This window comes from Miniopterus schreibersii (assembly GCF_964146895.1).
Source record: "Miniopterus schreibersii genome assembly, chromosome: 4".
Classification (NCBI taxonomy): domain Eukaryota; kingdom Metazoa; phylum Chordata; class Mammalia; order Chiroptera; family Miniopteridae; genus Miniopterus; species Miniopterus schreibersii.
Genome location: NC_138105.1, coordinates 79,467,630 through 79,487,309, shown reverse-complemented (window position 1 = coordinate 79,487,309; position 19,680 = coordinate 79,467,630). Strand labels below are relative to the sequence as shown.

General features: G+C 41.6%; 1 protein-coding gene across 2 annotated transcripts in view; it reads left to right on the top strand.

The window, feature by feature from the left end:
• ADRA1A (adrenoceptor alpha 1A) overlaps positions 1-19,372 on the top strand; it is a 77,132-nt gene extending 57,760 nt beyond the window's left edge. The window contains exons 3-4 of one of the 2 annotated variants that reach the window (XM_081136675.1): positions 13,797-14,182; positions 18,549-19,372. In XM_081136675.1, coding sequence (XP_080992801.1) covers positions 13,797-14,182; positions 18,549-18,557 — 395 coding nt within the window. In that variant the 3' untranslated portion in view covers positions 18,558-19,372. Of the gene's footprint in view, positions 1-13,796; positions 14,327-18,548 lie in introns of both variants that reach the window. The other variant, XM_081136674.1, reaches the window with a different exon arrangement.
• Positions 19,373-19,680: the final 308 nt, after the last annotated feature.

Genomic DNA, 19,680 nt, shown 5'->3' with positions numbered 1-19,680 from the left:
AGCTGTGAGTCAGGTGCTGGCGATTCAAATATGGTGCCTGCTTGCTGGCTCTGTGGGGGAGGGCTCGCCAAAGGAGCAATGGCCTCTGCCAGCTCTTCTGCCTGGGAGAAAGCTGCCCCTCCAACTCTTGCCTCGATTTCAGGCAGGTTAGTTCCTCTCCAAGTGTCCCAGGTTCCTTTCCAGCTGCTGCCCGGCGCTGGGCTCAGAGGGAGCGCGTCTGAGTGAGTCTGTGTGCGGGCCCTTTAAGAGGAGCTGCTGGGGCTCCTGCAGCCTCTGCAACCCTCAGCCACAGTCCCCGCTGGTTTTCACAGCCCGAAGTTGTGGGGACGTCTCTTCCCTGCCCTGGAGCCCTGTTCAATGGCTTGCTGTGGAGCTGGGACCCCTCACTCCTCTGGGAAACCTCCACCCCCAAGATATCTCTCCCGGGTTTAAACTGCGACACCAGGTGTGGGCTCTTGGCCGAGTCTCTGGGATTTAGCCCCGAATCGCCCGCGTCTCCCCCCCTCCTAATGGTCCTGATGGTTCTTCATCTCCCTGGTTGTAGGGCTTCTGTTCAGCTGGATTTCAGGAGGTTCTGAGTGATGGTGGTTCTGTATTTTAGCTGTAATTTTGATGTGGTTGAGGGAGGCGGCCAGTACCGCACACAGTTACCTACACCACCATCTTGCTGTCTCTCCCAAAGCTGATTTAAAGCCCATCCATGATTGGTTCTCCCTGATGATCTATGAAATCCAAATTTCATGGCTTCTCTCTAGGTGTTAACAACAAGCAATAAGAATAAATTAAATGTCTCTTCATGCCCTCTGCCCATTTTTAATTATTGTTATTACATTGTGTTTCTTATATACTTTGGATATCAACCTCTTATCAGATATATAATTTATGAGTATACTTTTCCATTCAGTTGAAGATAATGAAAAGCATGGCCACACAAAAACTTGTACATGAATGCTCATAGCACCCTTATTTATAATAACCTAAAACTAATAAAATATTTTATACCAACTATACTTAAATTAAAAAATTGAGGCAGAAGAAACACTTTCAAACTCATTTCAGCAGGTTTTTTGTTTGTTGAAATCAACAAACTATTTCTAGAAAACATAGAAAAAGTCTTCGTGACTTTGTGGTATGCAAAGGTTGCTTAGGTAGGGTACTGAGAGTATGGGACATAAGTTTAAAAATGTATAAATTGGACTTTATCAAAATTAATATTGTGATAAGTTTGCACAGTGACAGAGGATTACTAGGTTTAGTAAGGTCTTTTTCTGGACAATTATATATCATTGATCTACATACCTAATGTTTTGCTGGGAGTTTTTGATTACTGCTTCCATTTAATTAGTCAATCAGTTATTTAGGTTTTCTGATTCTTCCTGATTCAATTTTGGAAGATTGTATGTTTCTAGGAATTTATATTTTGTCCAGATTGTCCAATTTGTTGACATATAGTTGTTTGTAATATCTTACAATCCTTTGTATTTCTTTAGTGTCAGTTGTTACTTCTCTTCTTTCATTTCTGATTTTATTTATTTGGGTCTTCTCTCTTTTTTTCTTGATGAGTCTTTTTAAAGGTTTGTTGATCTTGTTTATATTTTCAAAGAACCAACTCTTGGTTTCATTGATCTTTTGTATTTTTTTTAGATTCTATTTCATTTATTTCTTGCATATTTATTTTCTTACTCTTATCTTTTGATGAGTAGGAATTTTAATTTTGATGAATCTTATTTATACACTTTAATGGTTATTGCTTTCTAAGTCTTATCTCTGAAATCTTTCCCTACTCTAAGATAACAAAGGTATTTTGCTAGGTTTTCCTCTAAAAACTTTCTGGTTTTAGCTTTTATATTTGGGCTCATAGTCCATATCAAAGTATTTTTTGTGTATGGTGTAAGGTGCAATTCAAGGTTTGTCTTTTTTCCATAATAGATATCCAGTTATTCCTGCACCCTTTGTTGAAAAGACTCTCTTTTCTCTCATTGAATTGCTTTTGTACCTTTGTTGAAATCCAGCTGATTGCATGTGTGTGATTTATTTCTGTAATCACAGTTCTCTTCCATTCATCTATTAGTTAATCCCTACACTCATACAATACTTTTTTGATTACTGTATCTATGCAGTAAGTCATCAAGTTACATAATATATCCAGCTTTGTTCTTTTCCAAGTTATATTGACAATTTTAGATCATTAATATTTTCATATAAATTGATGTACTTAAACTTCCTATTTCTTTATGCATCAGGTTTGAAAATTTGTGTATTTGAAGGAATTTATCCATTTCATCTAGGTCGTTGAATTTATTGGCATAAAATTCAAAATATCCACTTAGTATCTCTCAGCTCACCAGGGATTCTGAGATCACACATGTGCAGACACATTGAAGGTAAAACCAGATAGAGTGGAGACCTTGCTCCATATTCTAGCTCAGCTGAGACCTCAGAGAAGCATAACTTAGGAGCAGGGCTACTCTAGCCCTAGACGCACTGACAAAGCCTAAAACCAACCTCAACACAATCAAATTGTTCTACCTGCCAGGTCTTCTTACAGGTGCCTGTCTTATTCTCGCATAGTTAAATATTTGGCTATAGATTCAAGGGAACCCATCTGCTAGTTGCTGGGACTTTCCCTGTGCAACTTTCTCTTCTCTGGACCCTGCCTTGCAGATTTCATTCATCTCAGTATCCCTGAGCAACAGCCTCTGTTTCCTCCATCCAGAGAGATGCTCTCTGTTGGAGCTTCACTTCTCTGTGCCACAGTTCAGAAAATGCCTTAAGGGAGAAAGCCAGGGTAAATGTGGAGCACATCTCCTGCACTTTCTTTTCTCAGGGATGAAAACCTAAATGCCTAAAAACAGGTCCTCCATATATTATGTCCAGTTCTACCATTTTTCATGCCAAGACACTATGTTGATACCCATTTCTATGTCTGGTGGGAACCCGGTAATAAGCTTTTGAACAACTACATACATTAAATAAACAAATGCAATGTAGGTAACTTTCAGGAATTTTTTTAACTGAGTTCAATAATTGAAACTTGGCACCACATCAGGCATTGTTGAGAATCAAATATGAGTAAAGTAAAATACCTTTTCTGAAGCATCTCCCTGGGCAGGGAGGTAAAGCAGAAAGAAGGATAACAAACTGTCATATACCAGGGGTTAATAAATACCATTGGATGAGAATTAGAGTGCTCAGAAGAGCGCAAGAAGAGTGTTTAATTTTGACATGGGGGTGGTGTGGTGAGTAGTGTTTTGGAATGGCTCCTTCAAAAAGGAACCTTTCATTTGGGTATTGAAGAATGGCAACCTACATAACCCCCCAAATACCCTTCTTTTGTAAACTTTAAAATATTTTATGAGCTTTGTGTCTTTTTTGCAGGCGGGATACCATCCTAGCTTTAATTTTCATTAGACTCCAGAGAGTCAAATGAGTTGACTTTCTCTATACCCGCATTAAATGACTTGTCAAGATTATGAGCTCTGAATTATTAGCTCTATCTGGGGAAATAATTTGGGGAATGAAAAATGTCCCTAGATCAGAAGTAAATGAGAGTAGGCAGAAGTTAGGTGAGAGTTGACAGTGTTTATGGCTTGTGTAAGCAAAGGGATAAGTATTTTTGGACCTGCTTAATATATTGGGAGTCCTTTTAAAACATGTTCTTGCTACATAGGTTAATAAAGCTATGATTTTCTGAGCGAAAGAGGTTCAAAACTTTGCCCATCTACTCAGCTAGAAGAGCAAATAATTCAAAGGATCACTGGAAGTTATTCGAAACTGGTTGACTTGTCAATGCAGATAATAATTTGCATCTGACTTTGAATCAAGCAACCAGCCAGCCTGATGCTCAGGGGACGTCTTTTACCCCCCTTCCCTGCCTCATTTCAGCACCTTGGACACAGTGAGTGCTTAATGATCGTTCATTGATGTAATCACCGTGTCTTGACCACTTTCCCCTTGAAATTCCCCTCGAACCCCTTTTTTTTATATTCTTAATAAACACACAAATACAGCAGTTCTCAGATGTTTTGGTCTCAGGCCTCCCTTACAATCTTAAAAATTATTGAGACCCGCATTATCCTAATTCCAAAAATTTTCTACTTTTCTATAATACTAACCAGTCTTTGAATGGGCACTTGGATCATCATACTCTACTAACTAGTCATCATCAAAGTGTATTGCAGATCTCCCAGACCTGTGACCTAATACGTCGTAGTGCAGAATTTGTACTTGATCTTGAATTCCGTGAAGAATCCTTGAAATGATTTAATTAAGATGATAGAATCAGGTTTGTTTTCTCAGAATCTCTCTGGCTGCAGTGTGGGCAATAGGTTGGAAGGAAATAAGACTAGAAGCCAGAAGCACAGTTAGAGAGCTGATACAGGATCTTCGCTAGAGATGATGGTGGCCTGAACTAGGACGGAGGTTGACAAAGAGAATGAAAGTTCAGTGGTTTTGACTGGGGGATTGGATGTAGTGGGTGAGGTGGAAGAGTGAAGGTTGAGGATGACAGTGGTTTTCTGGCTGGGACAACTTAGAGGAACGGGTTCCATCTACTGAGGACAAAGCAGAGAAAAAAGAATAGGTTTGTGAGAGATGACAAGTTCAGTTTGATTTTGTTAACTGAAGCTCAGGAGCCAGGTACAGTCTAGGGATAGACATTTGAGAGTCATCAAGGCAAAAAAGGAAATTGAAGCTGTGGAAATGGATGCGCTTCCGGACCTATATCTACCCCCTTAGAGTACCAGGGAGTTCTCAGCTGAGACTGCAGAAGGCTTGATTAAGTTAGAAAAGAATAAAGTGGTCTCTTGAGGGAAAAACTGAGAATTCTCAATATTGCATTTATTATGAAAGATGGAGGCATGATTACTTCTTTTTTTTTAAAGATGTCTACAATCAAAACAGTGCCATATTCTGCTGCCTTTTAAACTTAGAGAATAAATTTCCCCAATCCCTTTCTGCATTTTAAAATTGATTTGCCGAATTGTGTTTAGAAGCCATATCATAGCTTCCTAAAGACACCTTTTACTTTGAAAATAAGCTATAGAATGTGTATATCTGTTATGTCATTTTGAATACCACTCGCTTTGGATGGAGGTCAGAAACTCTGCTGGTCTGGTCCAGCTTGAGCCTAAGGCTGAGGAGAAATAGGAGGGGCCCGTAAACAACCTTTCTTCCTGGCTTAACCCAGGCAGGGAAGGGGTGTGTGCGGGAGTGTAGAACAAAGGGTTATTCATATTCTACCTCAAGCAGAGCCAGATGATGTTCCTGAGGGATGGCTACAGTATCAAGAGACATGCCTCTGGGTGACCTGGTGGCCAGTGAGAGACCTGGTGTGCTATTGCCAAGTAGGGATTGTCCAGAAAACTCAGATTTGGCATCTTTACAGGTAGTACAGAACCAAAAGTTCATATGCCTGCTCCCTGTTCACTTCTTATTACAAAGGTGCCAGACAGCCGTAGCCGGTTTGGCTCAGTGGTTAGAGCATTTGCCTGCAGACTGAAGGGTCCTGGGTTTGAGTTCAGCCAAGGGCACATACCTTGGTTGCAGGCTCGATCCCCAGTGGTCCCGGCGCATGCAGGAGGCAACCAATCGATGTGTCTCTCACATCAATGTCTCTCTCTTTCTCTCTCTCTCTCTTTTTCTCTCCCTCCCTTCCACAGTCTGAAAAGCAATGGAAAAAATATCCTCAGATGAAGATTAAAAAAAAAAAAAAAGCCAGACAACTCACCCATGTCCTTGCCAGCAAGACTCTGGAATGGAACTTGCCTGGGCCTTTACGCTGAATGTGAAGGGACATTGCCCTGAAAAACTCCCCTGCTTCTTCCCGGGGTGACTGACTTTGGCTGTTTATTTCATTGCTTTGGATTTGTGGTGTTTGGCCTTGAATTCACATCCCACTAATATGAGAGGCTGCTGATGACTATCGCATCTTAATTACAGGCGCTGCCCTTTCCTACAAGACCCTATAAAATGTCTTTATAAGTACTGGAAGTAATAATTTGATGAAATGCCCGTGACTTAGCTGTAAAAAATTATTTGTAGAATCACTTTGTTTTTATGTAAATAAGAATGTCTTAAAGATCGGGAAGATAAAATGTTGGAATGTGAGTCCAGACAGGCTCTCTTTCTCTACTTAAGAATGTATTTTCAGCTGTAAGTAGAGGAAGCAGTAGTTTTATTCAAAATACCATTTCTTACCATCAACAAATGTTATCTATTGACTCAGTGAACATTTATTGAGAATTGTTCATTGCTAAGGGAGATAGACATGAAGGATAAGAAGTGGGTTGTCTTTAAAGAGACTAGAATAATAAGGATTGAATGTGTTTTTCATTCAACAGTATTTGTGTGAGTCTCCTGTAATCTATAAACTGATGTAGGCGTTGAGGATACAGCAGTGAAATAAAAGTACAAAAACCTCTGGCTTCAAAGAGTTTATATTCAAGAAAAAAAAGACAAAAAACAAACAAACAAACAAACAAGTATAGAAGATGGTGATGAGTGCTACAGAGAAAAGTAACTAAGGTTAAAGGCTTAAGAGAAATGGTGCACAAATGGTTCATGGATGAGCTGAATTTTGAACACAGCTTTGAAGATACAGAATTTGAATGGATTTAAGTTTGAATTGATACAAGAGAGAGGGACAGGTCACTGAGAGAGGAGCAGGAAAATGAAACAGAGAACCACATGAGCTGAGGCCATAGTCACCTTGGTGGATTAACAAAGTTACAGCAAAAAGTCTACCATGGCAAGAAGAAAGCCTTGGTGTTGGACATTTACAATTCAATTTAACAGGAATTTGTTGGAAATACTCATAGAATGTAAACTCCAAGGCTGGGAACCTTGTGCATTTTCCTGACCACTCTGTCTCTAGTATTTACAATAGTGCCTGTCTCATAGAAGGTGCTGAGCAGATTACTTGTCAAGTGAATGGCAAGTTTGTGTGAGACTGGTGAAACCAAATAGTTGAAGGCCTTGAATGGCAAGGTGATGTGCTTGAACTTGATCTCATCAGCAACAGAAAGATAATGTACAACACATCTTCACAGATCTCACTGTTATGAGGTTCTCTTAATATATTACTGAGCCCCTTGAATATTTTTGCTTTCCTTTAGTTATTTCTGGGAATTTTCCCTCATGGCTTCAATCACTTTCTTGCCTTTCTGTCTCACCCGCTTGGAGATGACAGGATGACCACTGCCATTGCCTCTCACGTCCTAGATGTGCATGTGTGCAGCCCTCATACTACCAAGGAGCATGGGACCTCTGGACCATGCTGTGCTCTGTGTACAATTAGAACAAGTGCCATTCTCATTCGGTGTAACTCACTGTCAGTGGGCCGCAGAGCATTGCACGTGTACCTGTGCAGGTGTGCCTCGTGACAGCAGCCCTTGGCCATGTCCTCCCAGCCCTTCTTTCCCTCCAGCTCAGGTATCAGTCTCCAGGATGGACACTGGGATGGCTTCCCCAAACCTAACCCAAAACCCTGTGTTCCCTCCCTTCTAGCTGCCCTCTTCCCTTCTGGCCATCTCCAGAGTTCCTCAATCATCCAGCCTGACGTTTTGACTGTTTCTGTTTACCTAGAAGCATATGTTTTTCTAGAGGGGAAGGGGTGGTAACGATTACATTTCACTCTACAGATTAGGAAACCGAGGCTCAGGAAGGGAAAGTGATTCACCCAGCATTAAATAACCAATCCAAGCCTTCCTGATTCCTCGTCCTGAACTTCCTTGACTTCTGAGCAGGAAAGTAGTGCCACCCTGACAAAGCGGCAGGGTGGTGAGTCGGCACCATTGGCTTAGCAGTGAGCAAAGCTGGAAGTGAAGAGAGCCCTCCAGCTCTGCTGCCACAATGCAGGGGTCCTGGGGATGGGAGCGGAGGGGAAAGGCCGAGTCTGAAGGATGTTCTAAAGGGAAACAGCAGTGGGGCTCGGCGACTGGTTGAAATGTAAGAGACAAAGGGGAGCAGGGTCAAGTACACATTCTTCTTTCAGGAACTGAGCCAGGCCCTGTGCTTGCACTACAGCAAGAGGCACAACCGAGCCCCTGCCATTGTAAAGCTGCTGCACACTCAGGAGGGTGAGATAGACAAAAAAACAACTGAACAAAAAAACTTGCAAGAGGGTAGGGGAAATGGGTGAAGGTGGCCAAAAGGTATAAACTTCCAGTAATAAAATAAGTAAGTCCTGGGACATAATGTACAATGTGGTGACTATAGTTAACAGTACTGTAGTGTATGTTTGAAGGATGCTGAGAGAGTAGATCTTAAAAGTATTCATTACAATGGGGGAAAAAGGAAAATTCTTTTGAAAAAAGAAAACTTACAAACCATGATGTGTCCCGTGAAAGAAACATACCATACTAACATGTGTGTGTTTGAGGACTACTCTTTAAACTGGGTGATTGGAGAAAGCTTTTGTGTGGTGATTGTAAGATATTTTAAATGTGACTCATGAAATGATGGTGACTTTAATGAAAGTAGCAAAGTTTGGAAAATAAATTGGTTTATGAAAGGAGATTGCCTAGAGCTTTAGTCCACAGTTAATCTGGCCAGCATTCTTAGAGATTCCTGACCGCCATTCTAGGTAGATAAATTAAAGACCCCTGTCTGGCTGAGCTGCCCAAGGGTGGCCCCTAGAGGAACCTCTGGAGGGCTCATGCAAGTCATTGTGACAGCCAAACCAGCAGCCCAACAGGAAGCATCTAAGAAACTTGGGTCTGCGCTTACACTGAATCCTACGGCCTCTTTCTGGGGTTTAGTTCACTGGGTTTTCTTCTTGGCAAGAAGATGCCAACTAATCTGGCCTGAATGCTGCTTGGCACTGGAGTTCCTTGGCCTGGGGAACCGGCTGCCTATTTGTCTTTCTTCTGTTCATTGGATGCCTACCAGTCACATTGGACTGGTACCCACAAGCAAGGGACACCACTGGTTGAACAAGGAGAAACAATTAAGGGTTATTTTCTTTCATGGTCACGTAACAGCAGCTCCTCCTTTGGAGTTTGCGTTGTTTTAATTGGAGTCATTTAGACTCCAATTTTCAGAATGTGATACCCTGCAGATGAGCCCTTCCAAGATCATCACCCACTGTTCTTTTTCCAGTGTCTGAACAGTACATTATGACTTTGTAAATGATGCCATTATTTATGATGCTACTATCCTCCCCCTTCTTTCTCATTATTTCTGCAACATTTGTCATCCTATGTTAACACCTAGACATATTGCCATTAAAACTTTCTGTGCCATTGTGGGGTTGCTAAATGGCACACAGATCAGGAGCAGAAATGGGTAAAGCAGAGCAGAGTCTGGGTCTAGTCCTGCTGGATCACAGATGAGCCAGGTGATTTTGTGGAAACCACTTTCTTTCCTCAGCCTTTCATCTTCATCTGTAAAGGAAGGGTTGACAGTGCTTGCTAGTCTCTATGATTCTGCCAGTCTTCACACTCTAGCGTTCTGTGACTCCAGGTAATGAGGGTTTATCATAACCCAGTGTTTCTCAAAGTTATCATGAAGGTGTCATGTTTCCAGGAAGATGAAATGAAGCATAGAGGCTGGGAGGCTAGGACCAAGAACTGTGATTGACTCACACATTTTTGCTTCCATACCCAGTCACCCTGACTCTGAAATTGTTGAACTGAACTAATTACCAGTGCTGAGCTGGAATTTGAGAACTCCATTTTTGTCTTCACTGTCTTATAGAGTAAACTAGAAGCACTGGTGGAAAAACTCACGTAGGAGACCAACTTTGGTAGGAAAATGGTTTTCTCCTGTATTGGGGCCATTGAGAGCAAACTTTGCTGTAACTTTGTAGCTAAAATGTGACTATAGTGGCCAAGTCTTCACTAGGATGGCTCCCAGTGTCCCCCATCATAAGTCTACAGATGAGCCCCATATCAGAAATGAAAAGTCAGATGTTCCCAATGGAGAGGACATTAAGTGATGAGACATAAGTGGTATCACTTGAAATCATAATTTTCAATTTCCCCTTGGAATCTAGAGGCCTCAACAGCGGAGGTAACAATTCTGAATCTCCACCAGCGATGATGTTGATGGTGTTCGAGCATAAACTCATGTTCTGTCCATCTTGGTCTGGCCAACGATGGATGGAGGACAGGGAGAAGCATCATCCAGTTGCCTTCCCATTTTAAAAAGCATCATTGTCATCATCACAAAGATAGGGATCTGAGAAGAAAGTGAGGTTGGGAATAGAAATAGTGAGGAGTTCAGAGAAGTCCCTGAGTGTGAAGGTTTGGACAGAGAGGAGCTAGTGGAATGAGGGGACTCTGATTGGGACCAGGCAGCACTAGCTATTTTCCAAGCCTGATCTCAGCTCAATCTCCCCTTCCTAGGAGAGGAAAAATGAAGGCAAGGAAGAGATACGGATATAAAGAGTGCAAGTAAGGAAGGAAACAGTCCATTGTTGTCTTTTCTCACCTTTGGAAAGTTCCTGAGGCAAATACAGTTATGAGTCCCTCTCCTAACCCCAGGTAGCACCTGCTGAAGGAGAATCACCCCCAAAGCAGGACGAACACTACAAGCAGGAGGAACGCATCCCATGACCTGCCCCTGTGGGACTGCCAGATTGGGAGTAGGCAAATCATGCTAGGTTTAGGCATATCTAGGTGCCATCTAATAGGATAAACCAAATGATGAAATTTATGGGAAGGCTTCTGGTCCAGAAGAATCTCTCACTTACTGTCTGAAGAGAGATTTACTCAGATTAGCAAAACAATATCCCTGGAGGGTTAACGCTGGAGACTGACATTTAAGTCTGAGTGTAAATTCATTTTAACCATCTCTCTTCATCACTCTATACCCCAGATACAGTAAGGAAATAGGTGTTTTGAGCAGGGTACCCAGTATTTACCTCTGAAGCTGTGGACATGGCAGGAAGGCCACAGTAGAGTGGGCCCAAGAGCTCAGTGCTGAGTCAGCTCTGAGGGGAAGAGGGATGAGGGGAGGGACTAAAAGGATATTTGAGATTTATATTTATACATGCAGATCAGGGCTCTGTAAGCAGAAAGAGTGTCCTTGAAGGAAATGGGGGAAATTCCAAGGATCCCAAATCACTTTATTAGCATTCTATTCACAATTCATATATTTTTCTTTTTCTTTTAATTAAAATTCTTAAAATAAGAGAAATGCACTCCCCTCTCTGGCGGATTTATAGAATACAATGAAACTCTCTATATAGAATATAGTGAATTCTCAGACAAGGTAGTTTCCGGTGTTCCCTGCTCATATATTCTCCTTAAGCCCAGGTCAAGGCATGCCTTTGTGAAGTGGGTTCCCTAATTGTGTCGCTATTGTATTAGGAAGATACATTGGACAATATATTGCCATCATCATGTCAGAAGAACTTTTTCTTGAACTGATTACAATCACTGAAAACTACCAGTCCTGTTGGCCTTGGCCACTTTCTCAACATCTTACATGAAGTTTAAAAAAACATCTTTCCACAAAATAAATGGACAAACAAAATTGAAACAGACTCATAGACATGGAGAGAGGACTGGCGGTTGCCAGAAAGGAGGGCATTGGGGGACTGGGTGAAAGAGGTGAAGGGATTAAGAAGTACAAATTGGTTACAGAATAGTCACGGGGATGTAAAGCACAGCACAAGGAACGTAGTCAATAACATTGTAATCACTACATATGGGGTCACGTGTTACTTGAAATATTGGGGGGATCTTTTTGTAAAGCATAGGATTGTCTAACCACTAAACTGTATACCTGAAACCAATACAAATTTTAAAAAGAGAAAAAGCATCTTTCCAATTTAGCTTCCCGCAGCTGTACACCACATCACTCCCTCTTCACCATCTTCTTTCCCAAGAGATGCATTATTCAAATCTGTTTTGAGATTCTATAAAGGAACATGGGCCCGACAACCAGACTGTCCAATTTCAAATCTCTCCTCTACCGGCAACTATCTGTCTGAGTGACCTTAGTTAAGTTATTCGACCTCATTAAACCACTGTTTCCTCATTTGTAAAATGGAGATGTTGCTAACGATGATGAAATTGTATGTAAAGTGTTTAGCACAGGCCTGGCTCAAACCAGGCACTCAATATAAGTAAATCCTATTATAACTACAAGAAAACCTTAAAAACTTTGGAGCTAAAGAATAATACTTTCTCACTTCACAACCATTGCGTGTGTGTGTGGGGGGGGGGGGCGTTTAATTTCTTTGAGACACACTCAACTTAGCAGGGAGTATGCTTCAGAGATAATAAATGCTCCATTGACCACTGTACACTCCTTCTTCTCTGCAATAGTTAAGTGCATTCTTTGTTTATAAGATCCTCTACTAAATTTTAAGGTGTTGTTTGCTAGAATAAGGACACCCATCAGTTTGTCATGACTCTAATGGGTCCACAGAGCTGAGAGAAAAAGAAAGACATGAAATCAAGGCCTTAAGCGGAACAAAAGACAAAAGCTGTGCAGAGAATAAAGAACCCTGGACTGGGAGTTCTAGATCCCTTTACCCATCACTATATAGTAGCATAGCTAGCAGGTGGGCGAGAACCTCTTTAATCTCATGTTTTTAACTTAGAAATTAAGTAATTGAATAGGATAATCCCTAAGACTGTTCCCCCTGTAAGGTCCCATGGTTTTGTTCTGCTGCAAACAGCTATGTGACAGTTACCGTACAAGGTTTAAAGAAGTCTGAAACTAACGAACAAGACCTGAGTAGGTAAAGAGGATGGGAGGGACCCAACTTAAGAAGACAAAAATGAAGTGAGTTCAAAACGTCTGGTTAGAGTAAAAGTGTTGTTAGAAAGCTAGACTAGGTTGAGTTCTGTGGAGGAGCCTGAATGTCAAGCAATTGACAAGCATTTTAGAAGCATCTGGCAGCCATTGGAGTATGCTGAGCAGGGAAGCGTATTGTAACATCAAAAGGCATCATAGAAGAAAAATACAGATGCTCCTCAACTTATAATGGAGCTGCATCCCAATAAACCTATCGTGAGTTGAAAAAATCATAAATCAAAAATGCATTGAGCACTCCTAGCCTACAAAAAAACATAGTTTAGCCCTAGCCGACCTTAAATGTGTTCAGAACACTTACATTAGCCTACGGTTGGGCAAAATCATCTTGCTGTCACTGCCCAGCAAGCCCGAGGAAAGATCACAATTCAAAATTCAAAGTGCAGTTTCTGCTGAATTTGTACCATCAAAAAAGTGTAAGTCTAAACATAGTAGGTCAGTGGCTGCACTTACAGTATAATTGCAAATCACTGGCCAAAAGTTGGCAAAGCCAATATTTTGTCAATTTTGGATTCTCATTAAAATGTGCAATTCCACTATTCAGGAGAGAGGGAATTCTTAACTAATTAGGCTGTGTCTGTGTAACATTGCTTTAAAGAACAGAGGGAATACTCAAATAACCCCATTTTTATATGGATTATTTGAATGAATTCCAATTCATTTTTAAATTCAGGCAAAACTGCTTGCATATGGAGGCTCCACCTAAGTTTCAAGGTTTCATTATGCAAAGCTTCATAGCAGACGTGAGCGAATGTGTATCACTGAGAACCAGTGCGGCCCTACCTGCTGGGTCTGCTCCCGTGATTGACATTCACACGTGGACCAAGGAGAATGGTCTCTGAGGATGGTGCAGAGTTACATTCATCAGGTCTAGTAAGTCAAGTGTGTAAAACTCAAATGCACTTGGAATCACTTGAAACTTTTAAAAAAATATAAAAGGATGTTGGTTGGTTGCTTTGCTTGTGTTCCTAGACCATTGGCCTGTTGGACTGCAAATAACATGTATGAATCTATGTGTTTTCTTCCAGGGTCTTTCTTCCCTGACTCCAAGCCCTCCGAAACAGTTTTTAAAATAGCATTTTGGCTCGGATACCTAAACAGCTGCATCAACCCCATTATATACCCATGCTCCAGTCAAGAGTTTAAAAAGGCCTTTCAGAATGTCCTGAGAATCCAGTGTTTCCGCAGAAAGCAGTCTTCCAAACGGGTCCTGGGCTACACCCTGCACCCGCCCAGCCATGGTCCGGAGGGGCAGCACAAGAACCTGGTGCGCATCCCCGTGGGCTCAGGAGAGACCTTCTATAAGATCTCCAAGACCGACGGGGTCTGTGAATGGAAGGTTTTGTCTTCCCTGCCTCGTGGATCGGCCAGGATTACAGTGCCCAAAGACCAGTCAGCCTGCACGACAGCCCGGGTGAGAAGTAAAAGCTTTTTGCAGGTCTGCTGCTGCATGGGGCCCACGACCCCCAGCCATGGAGAGAACCATCAAGTTCCAACCATTAAGATCCACACCATCTCCCTCAGTGAAAACGGGGAGGAAGTCTAGAGGACAGGAAAGGTCAGAAGGAAGGGGGGATAATCTTAGGCATGTTCACTCTTCTTGGATGACAAGACAGGGCCCTCTAACCAGGGACCATCTGGGAATGGGGTGGGAAAGAAGACCGACACTTGGGCAGTGGGTAGGGCTCAGGGAGCAGGGAAGATGTCACACGACCATTCAGTTCAAAAGGGGGACAAACAGCACTTCCTTGAGGCTAATGCTCTCTTGGGCATCCTCTGAGCCCGCTCTCCACGTCTGGCCCCTTCATCGAAAAACACCATGGGAAACAATTTCATGCACAACCCAAAAGACTATAAATATAGGATCATGATTTCATCACGAATATTTTCAGCACACACTCTAAGTTTGGAGCTAGTTCTTGATGGAGTGAGGGGATTTTATTTTCAGGCTAAACTAACTGACAGTCGTGTTGGCTTTTTATGGGGAGAGGGCCGGAGAGGAAGAGCCTTAAGATGGTTGGTGGCTGATATCGGGCACATTATTTTTAGAGCAAGTTTTAAACTTCACCATTTCTGATACATCCAGTGTCTCAGCTTAGGTGAAACTTGACAGTGAGATTTACTTTTTGCGGCAATTTGAGCGGATGCTGCTCCTGATTCCCTAAGGATGAGGGTGAGGGGCACTCATGTCTCTGCACTAAAGGAGGCACATCCTCTAGGCTTGGGTCTAGAGAGTGTCCTAAGAACCAGTCAGTGAAAGCATGCCTTTTCCTAATGGAAGACAGTGCAGATGAGGGTCATATTTTACCTTAACTACTATGGACAAAATTCCATTAAGCAGTTCCAAGATCAGATAGAGGAAGTCTTCTCGTGTAACATATTTAAAGATCAAGGTTGGGGTGGGACAGGTGCTAATTTTCATGCTAAAAGAGAGGATGCAAAATTACTCCACTGCCTTTTTGACGTGGCCTAGAAAGATCCTTCTTACCTTTTTCAGAACTTCATTATGAAAATCCACAGCTGACAATATTTTGAAAGGCATATCTTGACTTCCATTTTTTTCTCTCGGCTGCTTCACTACTGCATAATGAATGGGGGTCAAGGTCTCCAGTGCACCTGTAGCATGTTGAAATGAGCCTTAAGATCCAAGGGCATCCTTCCTGAAATTTGAGTGATACACATGCTTAGCTTGGGAGCCTACTGACTAAAAGCCTGCCAAAAGCAGGAGTTTGCAAAGAGTTTTTGAAAGATGTCCATTTATTCTGGTAAAAGATCCAATATCCCATTCCCTTCATCTATTTCCACTTTCTACAGGTACTTTGGGAACATGATGTCTTTTGTTTTATGTATACCAGATTTTGTTAAACCTTAATAACTCAGTATGTTTACTAAAGATGAAGATGGTAACCATATGTAAAAATTAAAATGTTTTTCATATTTCACAGTATGAATTTAAAATGAGATTTATGGTTTTGGAATAATTATTGACTAGAATCGCTGGTCTAAAACTACAGATCATTTCAGTAGCCTCTTCCCCCATATTTGGGTAATGTCCTCTAAAAATTTTGAAGTAGATTGTAGCCATTATTTAAATGGCAAAAGTAGTAGCCAACACCATCTATTTCTTCTTCCCTTGCAGCAAAATGAGAATTTCCTTAAATCCTTCTGAAAGGCTAATGTTCCATGGAGGGTATGTTTGTATGTAGATTGGCGTTTGGTTGTTGGCTGTGTTCGGACACAGAATATTACCACTTTCTCAGCCCTTTTTTGGAGAGTGTCTTCTCGTTGACCAGATAGACATTCTGCCTTGTGCTCGTAATTTGGACTCCAACATTAGATGTTGGCTGGATTTTTAGACTCTTCTGGTCTGTCCGCATGTCCCATAACAGCTCTACCAGATGTGGGTGTCCTATTATGGATGTAGGCACCAGGGAAGGATGTGAATATGCAAAGCTCGCTGTTCTCTGCCTTAATAGGAAAAATAAGTTTCATTGTTGAGAAGGACTTCTTTCAGAATCTGAATTTTAAAGACCACTTGTGCCAGGCTCCCCCATGTAGGAAGAGCATCCCCAAGAAAGAATGATATTAGTTTTTCTTCAGCAAAATATGTCTCCATGTTTGAGATGACCTTTAAGCCTCTTTACAGACAAATTTAAATATTAGATATCAGGATGTTTAAGATCACCAGAAAGCTAGCATTAATGCCAGTGCTAATCAGAATAAACAACTAGAGAATCTTTCCGTCATCAGACAAAAGCCATGACAATTGCAGTCCTGTAAGATGATCCATAAATAATTGTCTGCTACACTCTGCTCCAACCCCACTCCCTCCAGGGAGGCAAACTTTAACATTTTTTTCCTTTCCCATAACATGGTATTATGTACAAACACGCCAGTTTTACAAGAAATGAATAGTGTCACCCAAGATTTAGCCAAAGTGGGATAACAATATCTAAGTTATTTTTTACTCACCCACAAAAGTCTCTGTACCTTTGAGCATGCCAAAAATGATCTAAAATGGTCACAGTTAAACAAATGATTGTCATATTTATATTTACATATTTACTGCATCTATTTGGAGTTTGAAGAATTTGTCCAGAGCAACAGTGGTCAAAATGTCTTCTCTCATGTGTTATGAAAAGCAGTTGCTTTGGAATTGTCTCAACATCACAAAAAGTCAACTTGACACGATAAGACAGGCAAAATCTGGGTTTCTTCTGCAATTCAAATGCATGCATTAAGAGAGACCCTGAATCTCTTTATTCAAAAATATCCTCAAATTTTTACAAGGGTTTCAGGAAAGCATTTTACTTGTCACAGTTTTCTTCCTTTTGCCTCTGCCGTGTCTCATCCAAGATTGCTCCTGCCTGTGATCACTCAGTGTATGCTAACACTCTCCAAAATATTAAGGCTTTTAACTCTCTTACCACTTACTGGAATTGGTCCATCCATGGTAGACAGTGATATTTGGCTAAATAAATACTTTCTTAAGGCTTTTTTGTTAGTTACTACTGTGTGCCAGGCATTACCAGGGCTTTTTGCATTCATTATCTCTAAACCTCAAAGCAAGTCCACTATTCATATTTTAGAGATTAAAACCTGATAGTTGAGAGTGATTAAGGACTGGCCCAAAGCCAAGGAGGAACCATGATTCAATCCTGGTTCTCCCTGACACTAAAATCTGCATGTTTTTTCCCCCTCACAGGACCTCTGCCTCATAAGTAGTGGGGGTAAAAGTCCCCAGGTTGGGACTAGGTAGGCTAAGGATACTAAACTATACCCGAACTTTTCAATGTTTTGTTTCCTTGGGATTTGCTTGCCAATAAACCTTGGTAAATATGCTGCCAAATCTTTGTTCCAGCCAAACCCAACAGTAGGTCACAAATGAAAGTATTTGGTGCCTATAATTCTATCAGACTGCACCACTTTCCTAGGGAACATGGCCTGGAATGTTATTCAGGCCTTGCAAGAAGGACATATTATATCAAATTGGGAGAAGATGGACATATAAGAGAATGCAGAAGCTGCATTGGCCTAGAATAGCAAAACACATGCGTGGGTACGAAATACATCGATCGTATAGTGTGCTGACATTCTTGACTGCCAACCACAGTTAACTGGCACACTTTCAAGAAGTATATCCCTTTTTAAAGTAAATAAAAACAAATACGACATCAATCTTATCAGCTGTATTCCAACATTTTTTTTTTTGAGTTGGAGAAAGAGAAAAGAAATTATAAACATTTCACCAAGATTACACAATCTTTGAAGATGGAGAATTGGTTGGTGGCTGTGGCAACTGAATAGATGACATCCCCTTGGTCCTGGATTTCCTTTTACAAATGAACGCTTTATATCCTGAGTGACTTAGCACCTCTGCCCCTTCACAGGGAACCATCATGCAGACCTTCTGGCCCAGTAGGTTTCATGCTTGTGGCCTGGGAGAACATTTTAAGAACTATTTGCTTGGGAAAGTAATTATTCAGTCTTTAATCACAGCTACTTAATCACAGCTTGACACACATTTTCACTTGCTTCTGGGGCTGGTTCTGCTCAGGTCCTCTTGCCAAAAGAAATGCTGCCTCTGCCTACGAGGACTTGTTGACTTAATTAAGGAAAGAGCTCTGCTTATCAGCAAAGGGAGAAGGGAGCCCAGGCGCATGGAAGGTAAACTCTGCAAGCAAAAACAGGGTGATGACAAAGAAGGCAGAGGTGGTAACTATGGAGACAACATCGGATGTATGCTCACTTGTTACTCTGATTTCTTTTTACACTACTAGGACTTTTAACTAGGAAACCACCTGCACACAGCTCTGGTCAAGCCGGTTGGAACACTGTTGGCAACTGCTCCCTGTCTACAAAGTGTGCCGCGGAGCAGGCCTGAGCCCAGGCCGCTGTGGGGTCCACCATCTTCAGAAGGCAGTGGCAGCAGTGGCCGCCTGGCCTCCAAAGTCTTTGCGAGGGGATGACTATTGTGGGGCTGGGCTGGCAAAAGCAAGTCAGGACTTCAGCAGAGGACGCCCAGCCCCTGGCCAGTGCTCCCATCAGCGTTACCTCATTCATGCTTCCCAGACCCAAATGTCATCGGGGCTGAGGACTGACCTTCTCTGCTCTGTGAAGGAAAATGTTATTTCTCCTTTCTCCTGCAGCATAGATTACTGATTGTCCCTCCTAAAAGGAAGGTTATGAACAGTTGGGGAGGGGGCTGTTGAGGAGGAGAAAGAAGACTTACCGTGGACATTGCTCAAGCAGGATGGATGGTTCAGGAATACTTGCTGCAACTGATAAGCAAGGAGCTGTCCTAAAGCTACGCTTGTTCATTTTCAAAGACGATGTACTTGTCTTTCCTTTTTGTGTGACTGGGGAGTTATTACATTATTTTCCTGCTGTGTCATAGTCGACATCGCCACCTTATCAGCTGGAAGTGATTACTGCTAAACTATGAAAAATACAGACTTAATTAGGTAAAAAAAAAAAACCTCTAAGAGCAAACTTATACTGTATCTAGAGAAAAAAATAATAAAGACGCTGACCTTTTAAAAAGCCTGAATAATAGTAGGTGCATTCAGATGCAATATTAAATAAGTGAAGACAGAAAATCCCAACATGAGTTTAATATTTCCTCCCATTTATACAATACTTCATACCTTTTATAGTACTTCTGCCTCTCTCAAGTCATTCCTACGTATTATTCCATCATAGAGATTATCTGTACTTAGTATATGAAGAAATGAGGGTGGGGGGTTAGGGAGAGGTTTAAGGATTTCTTTGACTAGCCCCAAATCTAGACTCTGACTCTTTTTCCGTGAGCCTTCAATATCCCCAAGGTCCACTGAGTTTCTCGAGACCCTGACTTTCATATTTCACTAACGCGTCTCTGATCCACATTTTCAGCTCCATTTGAACTTCTCT